The sequence below is a fragment of the Dryobates pubescens genome, chromosome 17 (genome assembly GCF_014839835.1).
Source record: "Dryobates pubescens isolate bDryPub1 chromosome 17, bDryPub1.pri, whole genome shotgun sequence".
Lineage (NCBI taxonomy): Eukaryota > Metazoa > Chordata > Aves > Piciformes > Picidae > Dryobates > Dryobates pubescens.
This window is the reverse complement of record NC_071628.1, coordinates 17269819-17284401: the sequence shown is the minus strand read 5'-3', so window position 1 is coordinate 17284401 and position 14583 is coordinate 17269819. Positions and strand designations below refer to the sequence as shown.

Genomic DNA, 14583 nt, shown 5'->3' with positions numbered 1-14583 from the left:
GCTAAGAACTTGAAAATTAGCCAAAATATCTACCATAATGCTACTTCTCCAGAAAAGATGATGGATGTATTTAGGACATGTTAAAAAAGACGGCAGAGCATCTGTTCTACCAGGTGTCTCAACAGCCAGCTAGAAGACATAGATATGGCTGCCTGTAGTAGCTTCTCTCTCAAACACAACTCCAAGAGCATATGGAGCACAATACTGTAAATTTGCAGAGCATGATCCAGAGGAGAAAGGGCTGTTCTTGTCTTTGTCACAGTAGAAAGGATTCAGAAATTCCTACTTACTTTCTTCATAGCATGTATATCCTAAGCAGAGTACATGTCATAAAATAAATGCAGACTTGTAGATGAAAGATTCACTTTCCCTGGACGGGTTACTGAGGCTAGATTTCTAAAGGCAGAAGACATTCCATTATTGAGCTAAGTATGAAGCCTCTGAAATTCATAGAAAAAGAATACTAATGCAAAAAACCATAACAGAACCAATACAACATTGTCCTAAATTAAAAGTTATTTCAGCATTTTGTCTGCTTTTATTTTGAGGTAGTCATATAATTCTGCTTCTAGATCGCTCAGAAAGCCCAGTGAATGCATCTGTAACAGCACAAACTATGACATCCCACAAAGATTTTCAGCTTTACTTTCAAAACACTTCTCCAAGTTACCCCTTTGAATCTCTCTAAAGAGCTTCTGTAAAACCTTCACTTTTCAATTGGTTTATGCAGTGCTACCTTCCTGCTCTTATTTGATCAAGCCATGTTCTACTATATCAAGCATTTCTTTTCCACAAACAAATATAAAGACACACTGCTCAGCAAATGTCTCCTCTCTTCTTCACTACTTGTCTATGAGGAAATGCATAGCAGAAATTGCTTAACCATGACAGGCAAAAACTTTCATCATCTTGTCACGTACCTCATCTTTCAATGCTTTGTCCTTTAAAACTTTTCACAGTACGCTCCAACTTGCCATTACATCGTCACACTGCCTCTGCTGTGCACCAATACTGTCAATGTCAGTGTCACCCTCAGGAGACACAACCTGTATTACAAGTTTGGCAGCTAGGTTGATAGTTTCCTAAGCAAACCCCAGCTACCTTTCAACTTCTTAGTTTAGCTTCTCAGTATAATAGTAATAGGTGGAAGAATCTCCTTGAGAGATGGTTTTCTGAGTACTGCACAAAGGCTGGTATAATTAGAAATGCCAACATTAATTTCACTCTGTCATTTTTCCCATTTCCATTCTTCTTAAAAATTTTCAAATCTAGAAAATGCACCTGTAACTAAAACCTTCACACGTAAGTCAGCCCTCATTGGAATGTGTCATATCATTTCCAGCAGCACCAGTTGCCACATAAACCACATACCCCTCATTTGCTCCATGCTCTGTCAGCTGTGTAGCACTACGCCTACCTGCTGTGTAAGAGGAGCATGACACAGGGTCACTAGCTGACCGGACGATACTTGAAATCTGGTGTTTTGTAATGGGATGCTGCTGGACAGCACCCTCCTGGCTGCTAGCGTATGATGAAGTATTTGCAGGATCAAAACAGGGAGAGGTCTGGGAAGTGACAGGATGCTGGCTAAAGTCTGCACAGTAGATTTTCTTCTGTTTCAAAGGTGGCATGGCATTGCTCTCTTGAGCAGAACTCTGCAGTTCTCTTTCTGAGAGGCTGAAATTCTCTGAGGAACAGTTTAAGGACCTGCCACAGGCACAGTTCTTTTCCTGTCCTTGAGACCTGTCTGTAGAGGCTCGGCTGTGGGAACTGTCATCCTCATCAGGAAAGCTCTCTGAGGGAGTTCTGTGGAACTTGCAGTGGGTGCCATAATCAGGAGTGCTGCGGTGCTGGTCTGTAGCTCCTTTGGGGGTTGTACAGTAGGGAGAAAGATCTGCAGAATGAAGAGATCCTTGAACTTCCAGCGAACAAAGATCTTCAGAGGAGCAGCTATGCTCTGGGATACCAGCAGCCTCGGAGACCATCAAAGAGGTGCTTGCAACAGAAACTGCAAACAGAGAGATTCAGAGAAAAATAAAATTGTCTTGCCCCTCTCCTCTCCCCCCAGCCCCATTTTCAATATAAGAAATTTAAATTTAGTACTGGGCAAGTGCATCAATAACTACTCAACAACTTTCAGATGACAATGCCAAAGCAAAACAGACTGAAGTAATTTACTTGTTTTTAAGTCTCCTTCAGCAAAGAAAATTGGTGCCGTCCTCAAGTATTTTCTTCAACTAATAAGCATGCTTGAGCCCTGCCACCAGAGTATTATCTACATTTGGACAGGAAAAGCTCTTCCACTACTGCTTTCTCTGGTAAATAAGAGATTGTCTGTGGCAGAAAAGTTAAATTTATATAAATGCTGAAAAAACATGGTTCTGATCACATTTTAACCTATCATGACTGTCAATATTAGCTTTTCAGCACCTAATACTTTCTGATCAATACTCATTTCCCTGAAGCATACACCTAAGTTGTTTACAAATGAGAATTCACCACCATTAACATCTCTGGCATGCAAAATATGCAATGCACACTTCAGATAGAAGCTGAACTTTCCATACAAGGGCACATCATCTTTGAAACCCTTTAGATAAAAAATGTGAGACTGGTATAATTTCCTTTGTCATGTCTACAAATATATGTGGTGGATGAAAATGGACCCCTTCATGAAAATAAGTATTTGTCCCTGCATTAATTCCAAAGTCACAACAGAAGTTCCCTCTTCTGTGCACAGCACATTATGTAGTACCAAAGCATTGCCTGAGAGTTGGTCAACTGTTTCCCAAAAATTAAGACCCTAGCCTTAAACTTTAAACTTTCAAATCTAGGTGAAAAGCCCAAATATGCTTATATGAACTGTAGACACAGCAGGAGTTAAAAAATAGTCAATTTCAGCTGTTACGCTCCACTGGAGTGGTCAAACATTAGGCTATCAGTCCCATTCTGTATGTCAGGTGAGGGGGGACTGCTTCATGGACCACTCTGCCACCACCTCTCTGCCCATAAGTGTACTGAAAACATCTGCCAGTCTCGTTATTAACACAATGTGAATATGATTTGGAGAAAGCATTCAACGGAAATTTCACTAATTATTTCATACAAAGTGCTCAACATTTCATGATCCACTGAGACTATCATGTTTTAAAAGCCCTACATACCAACAGACATGGTAAGGAGGCCTATTCTAGTAGCTACTAAACTTTAAACAACCAGGCTCTGTGCACCTACTAAGCCACTCACTACATCTGTGCTTCAGGCAGCAGGTTTCCTGTTCAGATGCCTTCCTTCCAGATTCTGGAGAAAGCATGTGTACTGTCAGGAGGGCACCTACGCTGCTGACAGTAAGAAACAAGCTGACAGTTTATGTGCATGACTCTTCAAAGAAAAATGACAGTTGCCTGCTTCATAGGGCTTCACAAAGCAGGCTTTGTGCAGCAAAACTCTACTCTGTGGTTCTAGCCACCAGAGTTTATGAGTGGAAAGGTTCTTCTTGCAATGAACAATCTCAAAGCAAACACTTCTCCATTGGGAAGGACAGAAGGATAGTCCACTGAAAAAATCCAACTACATCTTTCTCATGTAGACGAACAGAATGTCATGATCACCTTGTGTGCTGAAGTCCAGGGTGATGTTCCTCTCTCCCAAGCTTGATTCGGATACTTGCTGATCACGAGCAGTAACCTAAAATGAAAATTGTTTCACAGAACAACACATTTACCTGAAGTTTATGAAAACAAGGTATAGTGTGCATGATCTTCAGAATATGCTTGGCATATCAGCTGCTATCTAGATGGAAAGCTGTTGAAAGATACAGTCTTCTACAGTGTCTTTGGATCAGGAACAAATGTAGGAACATGCTTAAAGCAATTTTTCATTTTTCATAATCTACAAGCTAAATTCACCTGGAGTTCACAGACAGCTGGTAACAATGGTGACCAAAAATAAGAAAAATATAAAAACGAAAGTCAAAGGAAATGAGACTGCTACCATGTTTAGCAGAAAGCATCATATCTGCTTCTGTCTGTAGGGCCACAATTAACTAATAAAAGCTTATTAAGGTTGGTGACAGAATCTAGAAATGACCATCAGTCACCTCTATGAAAACCTTTGTGTCAAGAGCTTAATTTCTATCCAGCCTTCTACACAACTAAGTATGACACTGTCAGTCTAATGCTATTAGTGAAGAACTTCAGTGCACGTGCCAACGTAGACTAATGCAGACTTTATACTAAGCTCCAAATAAAAGCAGTATATTAAAAGTCAGACAAATTTACTATCATCAGTAGCTGGAATTTAAAAAAAAAAAATCAGCTGTAGGCTTTCTAAAGAAAATTAAGCTTGCTTCCTAATCAAGAGTTCTTGTTATCTATAGAAAGTTAGAAGTGCAATCTCATTGTAAAACATCATCCTTTTCAAGTAAGGAAAACCGCCATGCTTTGGTGATTCAAATCCATTCTTCTAGGTTTTTGTTACTGACAGTCCAGTACCATACAACCTTTTTAACAGGTGATGTCAGGTGAAACATTACTACTCAGATAAGTATTTGCTCAAACATGCACAATACTATGAGAACACACACCTAAGTTGAGCCCTTTTATAGAAAAGTCTGAATAATGCCTGTTCCTCCTAAGTACAGTTAACTCCTAAGTTATTCTAGATCGTGAAATGTATCTAAAATTGTTTAACATCACAAAAATGTGAAGGCTATGCTAATGATGTCTTCTGGCTTTCCTTACCTGGCTGGCAGGTGTCTCTCCAATCACTGCCTCATAAGGTGGGGGCAGCTCAGTTGGATACAGCATTCCTGGGCTGTTAATGGTTACTTCATATAAACCACTGAATGGGGAATGAGGAAATTCCAAATGGAGACTTCTGTTTAAAAAAACACACAAACAAGCAAACTTAACTATTAGGAAATGGCATTGTATTTATTTGGTAAACTGTTACCTACACCAGTGAGCAGAGCAGAGCATCTACTTTGAAGAATTGCATTGAAGAAATTTGTTAGATAATCAAAATGAAGCCCTCATTTGCAGGGTAGCTTTAAAAATTTGATTTCATTTTGGATGGCAGCCAACTCTACTGGCCCAATTCGCAGTCATGAATATCCTTCACTACTCCACATTAATGGATATTAATTTGAATGATTTCCTTAGAAAATAGAATGTCATATTCAAGCATATAACATTAACCTGTGTGAAAGGATCACCTATCTCTGCTTTAAGTTCAGGTACTGTTGTGCTTGTCATAGCCAAGTAAAATCACTTCTCTATTACTGCACTGCTTTAACACAAATGTTTCCAGGTGCATCCTATGAAATTTGCAAAAAATGTATGGAGTCTCTCTAGAAGAAAAGTACCTAACATAAGTGAATGGGGCAGTTCAGGCTGGCTGCCTCCTGTTACTGCCACGTAAGTTACACCTCCGGTGTCCAGAAGGTCCAACCCAGTAGGTGGACACAGGAAATAGCCTATTTCATACCCATAATATCCTGCGTCATATAAATCCATCTGCAAGGTCATTCTCTTCCTCTTTCTTCCCTCTCTGCTCTCACAGGAGATGCTCCTTATCAGGTAATGGTGTGGGAGCATCTCAAGGCCTCTTAGGCCTGGGTAGGCCTAATGCCAGGAGGAGAAGGAGGTGGGGAGCAGTCTCAGACCTGGCCAGCCTGAGACTAGCCTAGTGGGGTGGGGGGGAAGAGCGAGCCCTGGGGGTTTTGGGTATACCCCCAGGTGGGGAGAAGGGCAGTGTTGGGAGGCTTTTGGGTGTACTGTAGGGGACTCTATGCTTCGGGATTCTTTTGTCACTATGCTTGGAGCTTTCTGTAAAACACTTGCTGCTTTTCCATTTAAACTTTCCATCACTTTGCAATCCATTTGTGTGTCATCCACTTGCTCCTTTCAGGGGCAAGAGAGGATCTGCCTGGCCTCAAACCAGGACAGTGAAGGACATTAATTGACTTCATATTCTTTGAAAGCGCTTCATAGTCTGTAGCTCATAACTCTGCAATGACTAACTGCAGGGAAGAAAAATCACCTCTGTGCTTCTATGACTGGTGTGCAGGTATATTCTGGTGGATAGTAGGGTGGAGGTGGTATTGGTGGTATGAACTCATCAAAATCCAGGGTTTGATGCAGGATAGTTCCATGGGGAGTCATGCAGTCAGGATTGGTAGAATGTGGTCTCTGTGGCAGAAACTGAAAACAAACAGGTCAAGTTCCTTCAGATGGTAAAATCATCATCATATAATAAATGATAAAAATGTCAAATAATAGAAATTTTAATAAGGGATTAGTATTAGCAACCCTGACCAATAACCAATTTCATTCACATCCATACTGAAATGAGACATTTGTAGAAGTGTAATAGCACTTGAGATCAGCAAGAAGTGTGTCATACTGTCAAAATACAACACGAGGTTGACTAAAGACATAGAGAGCCCTGTGCCCCAAAGTCACTCTAGGATGCAGAATACAGACACTTAAACAGCTTTTCAAGAAATACTTCTGCCTTGTAATACAGTATTATTAGAGCACTACATAATGAGCTGTATTTTAATAACCGATGAACAACAGATGCAAGCACTAAAACTGTCATTTGCATGTTATGCCTTTCACTTATAGAGAAAAAACACAACCCCATCCACTCAAAGTATCCCAAATAAACTGAAGTAGTAACAAGATACCACATATTCATTAAGTTCTGAGTAAGACAGCTGCAGATGTCTCACCTATTTTTCCCTTCCTAAAAAGCTGCCATTTATAACTATTTTGTATTATTCTTGCAAAAATAAAATACAGTTAATAGCCATTTTGGATTTGGTGATATAGACACCACATGCTTAATTGTTGCATAAAGGTTTTTAATACTGGTATGAAAGTAAGAACATTTCTTCCATTTAACATCTCAAAACCAAAAAAGAAAAAAACTACATGAACAATAAAAAGTAATATTACTGAGAACTACTGTCCATGTTTGTGACAGGAACCTAATCAGCTCCTAGCATAGCAATGATATCAAGAAGCCCTTCTGATACCTCTGATATCGGAAACACATTAACTTAACAAGTATTCTAGCAAAGGCTTAAAATAGTTCAAGATCAAATATGGACAGTTCTACAGATCACATGGTACCCAGCCACTTGGGTTTATATGATCCCCATGGATAAAAGGAGATCAAAGTACAATCCAAACCCACAGAATAATTCTTTCCTCTCCATGCAAGCTTTTGCTGTCCTATAACTGTTCTTGGATGAGTAGATGACTGGGTCTGTAGCACTTGCCTTTTAAAACAAGTGCTAAGAAAATCTGCTGAAGGCACATTTCTTTTTTGTACTGGAATAAGAGAATGTATGCCTTTGCACTGTCTTACTGCATTCCTATTTGTTTAAATCCACAATTAAGACTTAAGAAGCAGTGAAATAAAAAGGAAAATGCTTATGCTTAGGAGATGCAGCAAACAGAACGTGAATTCCCTTCAATCTTAAATGTCACAGCTTTCGAATTTTCACTTTTTCAGACATAACTTGTTACAGTTACACTGGATGGACTCTACCACAAAAATTACATTGGTCTTTGGTATTTAAAAGGTTGAGTTACATCTTAATTCTACTAAACACACTATGTTGTTTCAAATTCAAAGCTGTACTAATGCAACAGAACAGAAGACCAAGAGGATCAATTTTAATTGTTTGCAAAAACAAACTAGTAATTGGCTCTCAAGATATTTTCACAAGTAACTATTAAATAAACAATCTCCTCTGCACAATATTTTTTATCATTACATCTTGGAACCACTGTGGTCTCCTGATGGTACAGGAATAAAAGACACAATGCCTACTTGATCTGCTGCTTGTTACACAAAATACTTGATGCCATTAAACACTCATTCCTGTTAGACGTGATGCTGTTATCCTGAGTACTAACAGACAGTTCTATCAGGTTTGTCTTACAGCATAAATCTACCTTTTGGCCATCATTTAGTTTAACTTCACCTGCTCTTGCAACAGCCATCTTCCAAACTCTAATATTAACTGTTAAACACCAAACTTCTGCCCTGATACAATCACCACCAATCATCGGTCAGCTACCATCCCAAATACAATGAAGAATCTTTTATGAAAAAAGGAAGCAATACAAACGTCAACTTCGTAACTTAAAAACTGTGTAGGAATTTATCATAAAAGACAACTATCTGTATACTCTGGCTCATATTTTGTACTCTCCTCAATTCTGCTCAGGACTACACTCATTTTGCTAGTAGAGTTGATCAATCGGGTCATTTTTTCCAGTCTCTCAAATTATTTCTGTATACTGCCATGGAACTCAAGCATTGGTTTGCACCAGGGAACATACAGTTCCATTCCTAAGATCTCCAGTTCCCTGGAGCTTGTTACATTCAGCCATGCATAGGGAGAAACACTCCTCAGAACAAAGCCATTAAACACACAGCACTTTTACAGCGAGTGATATACCAGCGTACATTTTGTGGGATGTGACAGAAGGGGAAGGTTTTACACAGGGTAGAAGAGGCTGTGGTTCCAGAAGGGAGAGATCCGATGTTTAGATGCAGTTAGTTTAACAATAGAATTATTTGCATCCCTTGAAAGAACCTTTACTGTGAGTGTAAATCACAGCAACAAACTCTGTGTGACCAACACTGAAAATGAGTGGCAAAACAGACAGGAAAGACGCACATGTTTAGGGGTGTGTTTGTGTTTTCAAACAAGTTTACCTGTATGATATCATCCTGCTGGAAGGCACAGAAATTAAAGTGAAAGAGGCTGTGAGAGGGACACTAGCAGGAAATGACACAATAGCAAATATAAGGGATTATCATAAAGAAAAGACATCCTTGAGAAAACAATCAGAAAGGTAATAATTGGGAATTAAATCACATCTTATTCCATACTACCCTATCTTTTAATCCCTACTAGCCTGCAAAAGTGTATTCTTCCTACACTGATATGTATTTTAAAATATCATTAAAGGTTGGTCTCAAACGGCTGGCAGGGGCCCAGCAAAGAGTTTATATGAAGTTCATAGGTAAGCAAATGAAAACAGCTGATGAAACTGTCCTAGGTGGAGGAGCCCCGACAAATGCTTTCACAAGGAAACACACTCTTTTGATAACAGAAGACAAGTGTTACTAAATAATCAGTTGCAACATGTGGCAAGCGGGATAGGCAACAAGAACTGCCAAACTAAACATGAAGGTGGCCCGTTTGGTCACAAATAAGATCAAACTGGATTCAATGTAATTAAAAAATAAGGTGTATCTCACACACTGTGGGGACCAACTCACAAAGCAGGTTTCCTAGCTAGGCTTTTGGGGTTAAACGAAGCAATGAACAGAAAATGGTTGCAGACAAGAATAAACAGCAAACAGCACCAGCACCACTGGTTACCAACATAAATAGTCAGCAGTGTTAATAGATTTGCATAACTTTATAGTTATCAATAGATATTTTAAACATAAATTTAACAGGCATAAATAGACATCCCATGGCTCTGGAAATCCCAAACAGCCAACCATTTCTGTTAACCAACTGGAGCTGATGGAGCTGAGAGCTTTCAGAAATCCAACAGGCAATGAAAGACAGAATTCTTGTCTTAGGAAATGGCTGACCTTATGTTTGAAACTTGGCATTCAAACTCTTATATGTATGCATGTTTCTTCTCACCCTTGGACTAAAGATGGCCTTACTTTAGTCTGTGGAATATGTCTGATACCTAATTGGCATTATACATAGATCAGTGCATGTATTAAGGGGAAGTGCAACATAGTGCACACATTGCATACAGAATTTTGTGTGTTTTAATTTGGCCTAACTCTGACAGAGTTAAACAGCCTGATTTAAATAGTCCTGATCTTTATTTCATGCTGAGGACTACTTAATTTGCTAATTTGTTGTAGTTATGCTATCTGGTTGCAGCAGGGTAAACAAATAAGCTGTACAATGCTGTGGTTTTGGATCCAAATTCAATATAGAAGTTAGTCATGGCATCAGCAGGAAGTTGTTTGCAAGAAGATAATTAGAAATGGGAATGCAAGAAACACATCAGAGCAGAAGAGGAAGAAGCTTTCTGAAAAGGCAGTTGCACTCAATGGTCTCTGAGCAATAGTACTGAGGACTTCACACAGCTAGTGATCTCAGCAAGCTTAGAAGTTGCAGCAAGACACATACGCTGTCACTTCCCAGTGAAGCGGCAGTGCTTTGCAGGATAACAGAACTCTCTGGTTTTAGCTCTTAAAGATGAAATAAACACCATTAGACAGATAAAAATACAACTGTAAAACTCTCTCTCCCTTTTTTTTTTTTTTTTTTTTTCCTTCTGTCAGACTAAATTTCTAGCTTTTCACTGAGAGGTCATCTAAAAGTTGGTCACTGAAGTGACCAGTATGATTGGACTTTACTATTTACATTTTTAATATATTGAAGCAGAGGAGACTCAGTTCAGGAACTGAAGAGCAGGTAACTAATTCTGTATTGAAACTGTTATCCAATGTGATAAAGCGGGAAGTCCCTCTACCTGAGATATAAGAAGTCTTGCTCAAATTGTCCAGGCATGGGAGATCCCCACAAAGTATCAACAAAAGACATCCTCTCTTCTACATATTCTACAGCTGATCAGCATTATTGACTCCATGTGAAGGGCAGCACTGGGATTCACTCGCTGCTTAGCAACTACAACAGACCTGGACCAGTAATTGCAGTTTATTAGTAGATTACTACTGCTCTAAGGGGACCTTCTTATCTAGAGTATTTCCCTTATCTACATGTAATTACTTCTGCCTTCCATATCATATTAAATTTACTGTGCAACTTTAAAATGAGTTCTTTGAAGACTCGTGGGCTCATCATCCTCTTTATGTCTCTATATGTCATTTATAAAAATCTGCTAATTCTCAGGAATGGAAAAGGTCTATAGTAAAAGGTCTTTGCAATATACTTGGGTCTGTAATTCTGCCTTCTACACAGGTTGTTTTTTTCCTTTTCTGAAACACTGGAATCAGTATCTCCCAGAGGGCAATGAAGATACTAATTGTCTGCAAGATTTCTACAAGGCTCATGGCTGACTCCCCTGATTTGTCCTTGAATTTAAAGGGAAAATATTTTAATAAGAAAAACATAGATTCAAATTCTTCTGCTCCACTGTTTTCAGATGCTGTTCCAATAGCCATCACAAGCCATTAGCTCTGCAATCGCAGAGGGACTGGTGCGTGACACTTTCTTCCATGTACTGACCATGTTGTAGTCTTAAATATTACATATTCTTATTCTATGAATAAAACATGAAACAGAAAAAGGTGCGTTTCCTAAAAATGCCAAAAAAAAGTCTATGCCAAAGGTTTCTATTTTACCTTTTCATTTGTGGTGGAAGTGAAGGGAGTATTAATCCAGCCATATTTAGATTTAGGATGTTTCCATGGATGTAAGCCATTCTCAAGGCATACTTCTAAAAGGACATCTGGGCTATACGGTACCTTTAAAGTAGCCTGTAGTATTTAGGTTTTGATAAAATTAGGTTAAGTAGCAATAAAATATGTGATAACTTAATGTGAAGCTTCACCCTGAAGCATTTTTTTATTCCTGTTTCACTGGCATAAGGGGTTAAGCAATGCCAGCAAGGTATTATCCCCATAGAGAGGTGCTTTATTTAGGGTGCCTGAGTAGGAATATTAACTGCAGCCTATTAAGTTAATGACATGCTGAATTATCATTACAGCTGATGAAAACAGTAATTAGATGTTACAGCTGGCATGTGTCATCGTTACCCTGCTTTCTTTACAAAATAACAGATTGGTTTAGATATCACATTACATGAAGAATGGCTACCAACAGTGACGGTGATAAAATCAGAATACATTGGATGGCATCAGTGCCAGTAGTTCTAGGATAAGTAATGTATAAACATATTTGGAGTGCAAGAAGGACTGGAACAGGTGGACTTCAAGCTTTAAGCTTCACCACAGAAGGCATATTGTCTTTTGTTTCTCTAATTCAGGAAGCTAACAAAACAGGGTGAATTTTTTCAGTGGCCGTTCATCAGACAAGATGCAAACTGAAATTAAACTGCCTCAGGCAACAAATGAAATATCATGGAAGTGACAGCTTGGTTATTAAGAGATGGTTTTCCCCATTACAATACCTTGATATAATCTGATCTGATTCACATTTATCTGCTGGAGGGGTGTGTACACATAAAGAACAATTCTGAGAAGCCCTGTAATGGAGTGCAGGTTTAGATTGTCTAAAGTAGTGAAACACCTAACAAATGCATTTTCAGTCTTTAACTATGGTATTGGTTTACTCTTGCAGCTTTAGTACAATTAGTAGATTGTATGTTTCTTGAGCAACTGTGTATACTTAAAACAGGGTAAGAAAGGTTAAAGTGAGGTGAACAATTTGGGGTACTTTCTGAAGCAGTCAACTCAAAGAGAGAACAACCTAAGAAAATATGGAGGTTTGTCCCATACTACAGCACAAAAGTAAAGGAAACTAAAATCTAACACAATAACAATAGTTTGCAATGTTTTGCAGTACTTTTTCATTAGCACTTGAAACCAATTCTTTGTTCTTGGAATTATTGTTAACTAAAAACTCCTCATTCAGTGGAAAAATTTAGTCTACACTTGTTACCAGACAGTTTCTGTTGGTATTTTTCAGGACATTTTTACTGAAAGGACAGTACATCACAAAGTAGCAGCATCCAATGAAATACTGACAGTTTGCTTGTATCAATCAGATAGTCGCTGTATGTAAAAGTTAGCAGATATTCTCATGTTTCATATACCAGCTCTGTGTTATTAGGCAGTAAAACCTGAAGCACGTAGAACAGCTTCATGCCAGAAGAAAACATGAAATTATGTTAAATTTGCACACCATTCTAAATGATTAATTTCTGAGACAGGAACACCAACACAGCACATAGATCACAAAACCTACGATCTAGCATTAACCTAATGATGTCTGCGGAAGATGTTCCCTATTACATAATGCTTTTGCTGGACAGGAATTATATATGTCAATCTCCTCTTCATACAGGTGAGCCTATGTAGCTCTTGAATACTCTAAGAACAAAGTAAAAGAATCAGCACAGTAATTAAAATGTTTTAATCTAAGAGTTGTGTGTCTCTTACTGCTGCTAATTTTAAGCCTCCATCATGGTACAACCCTGCTGAGAGGAGATGTATACCTCAGTGAAAAGGAAAAAGCACAAACCGAGTATTAACAAGCAAGAAAAAAGGGAGTAAATCAGATTTGTGGTGCAGTGCAGCAAAAGGGAACTGCAGATCGTGAGACAATAATCTGAAAATAGTGAAAGAAAAAAGAAATCTTCAAGTCAGAGTTCAGCTGGTCTAAGTCAGCATAGCCCCAGGAAAGTTACGCTCACTTAGGCCTGGCAGGAATCTGGCTCAGCAACCTGAAAAAAGAAAGGGAAAAACTTAAGGATAAACAAGAAAAGCCTGATAGTAAGCAGAAAGAAAGATATAATGCCCTTCCTCTGTGAAGAGGGAAAGAAATTCTTGTCAGTGGGTGGGAGAATGGTCAACAACTTGGCAGAAGACAAAGATGAGGCACAAAGCATAGGAAACGAAAAGAAATAGACATAATGGCAGCATTGCCAGGTGGCAAAGAAACAGATTTAGGAAAGAAGTGAAGAATGAAGTGGCATAGAGAAAAAATTATGTGCTTTTAAGATATCTGACTTCCAGTTGACATAATTATTTCTTGCACATGACTGTCAGAAGCGCTTTAGTGTCTTACTTGGTTCATTACGTCTATATATTTTTATTCCTTTCAAACTACTAAATACCTCAAAATGTAGTGTAGGTTAAGATTCTAGGAATATATATGGTTGCCCTGGATCACTTCTACTATTGTTACACTAGACAGACAGGTGTGACAATCACTTCATCTCCCTGTCATCACTACAAGGTGAAAAAGCTCTTTCATCAGTGGACATTCTTGCAGCAAATACTGGGGAGGTGTAGGAGAATTGTATGAAAAGAAAGAATATTCACAATATGATAAAATTATTTCAGTATTTTAAATACATGTTATCAGCTGAAATGATTATTTTTGTCAATTCTGACATCCAAAGCAAGGCTAATAAATAAATATTGTTTACAAGCCTCTAAAAGCACACACACTATGACTCCACAGTGCCCTATAGGCAAAATGTATTTATGTGCCATTTTCTTGGCAGTATGTAGACATATGTGCCTAACCTCATATATCTGCTACTGTATGAATTAAACACCAGATCACACACTGAAGGTCTTCTTAAACTGAGTTTGCAAACCAGTGATCAGAACACTTGTCCAGAAACAGCAGCCTTATCTGTAATTCATGCACTTAAACTTCAATCAACATCCATGGCAGCTAGTGTATATTTATTTTTAAGTCAATCACATGCCTGGATGGCAGGTTATACAGCATTGCTCTGCTGTGTAAATGGATTGCAGCTAACTTGCTGGGTTAGTACTTTATGCAAACTTTTAAAATGTGAGGGATCTACAAATGACTGTATTAGGTTTGTACACTTGCCCTCTCATATTAAACAGATGAGA

At 38.5% G+C, this 14583-nt stretch overlaps 1 protein-coding gene across 3 annotated transcripts in view; it reads right to left on the bottom strand.

The window, feature by feature from the left end:
* Window positions 1–14583, bottom strand: part of ENTREP2 (endosomal transmembrane epsin interactor 2) — a 101430-nt gene that overhangs the window by 9225 nt on the left and 77622 nt on the right. For 2 of the 3 annotated variants that reach the window (XM_054169169.1, XM_054169168.1), the window contains exons 6-10: window positions 8740–8757; window positions 6043–6203; window positions 4743–4878; window positions 3612–3687; window positions 1418–2008 (exon numbers count right to left, since the gene is read on the bottom strand). In XM_054169169.1, coding sequence (XP_054025144.1) covers window positions 1418–2008; window positions 3612–3687; window positions 4743–4878; window positions 6043–6203; window positions 8740–8757 — 982 coding nt within the window. The remainder of the gene's footprint in view (window positions 1–1417; window positions 2009–3611; window positions 3688–4742; window positions 4879–6042; window positions 6204–8739; window positions 8758–14583) is intronic. The other variant, XM_054169170.1, reaches the window with a different exon arrangement.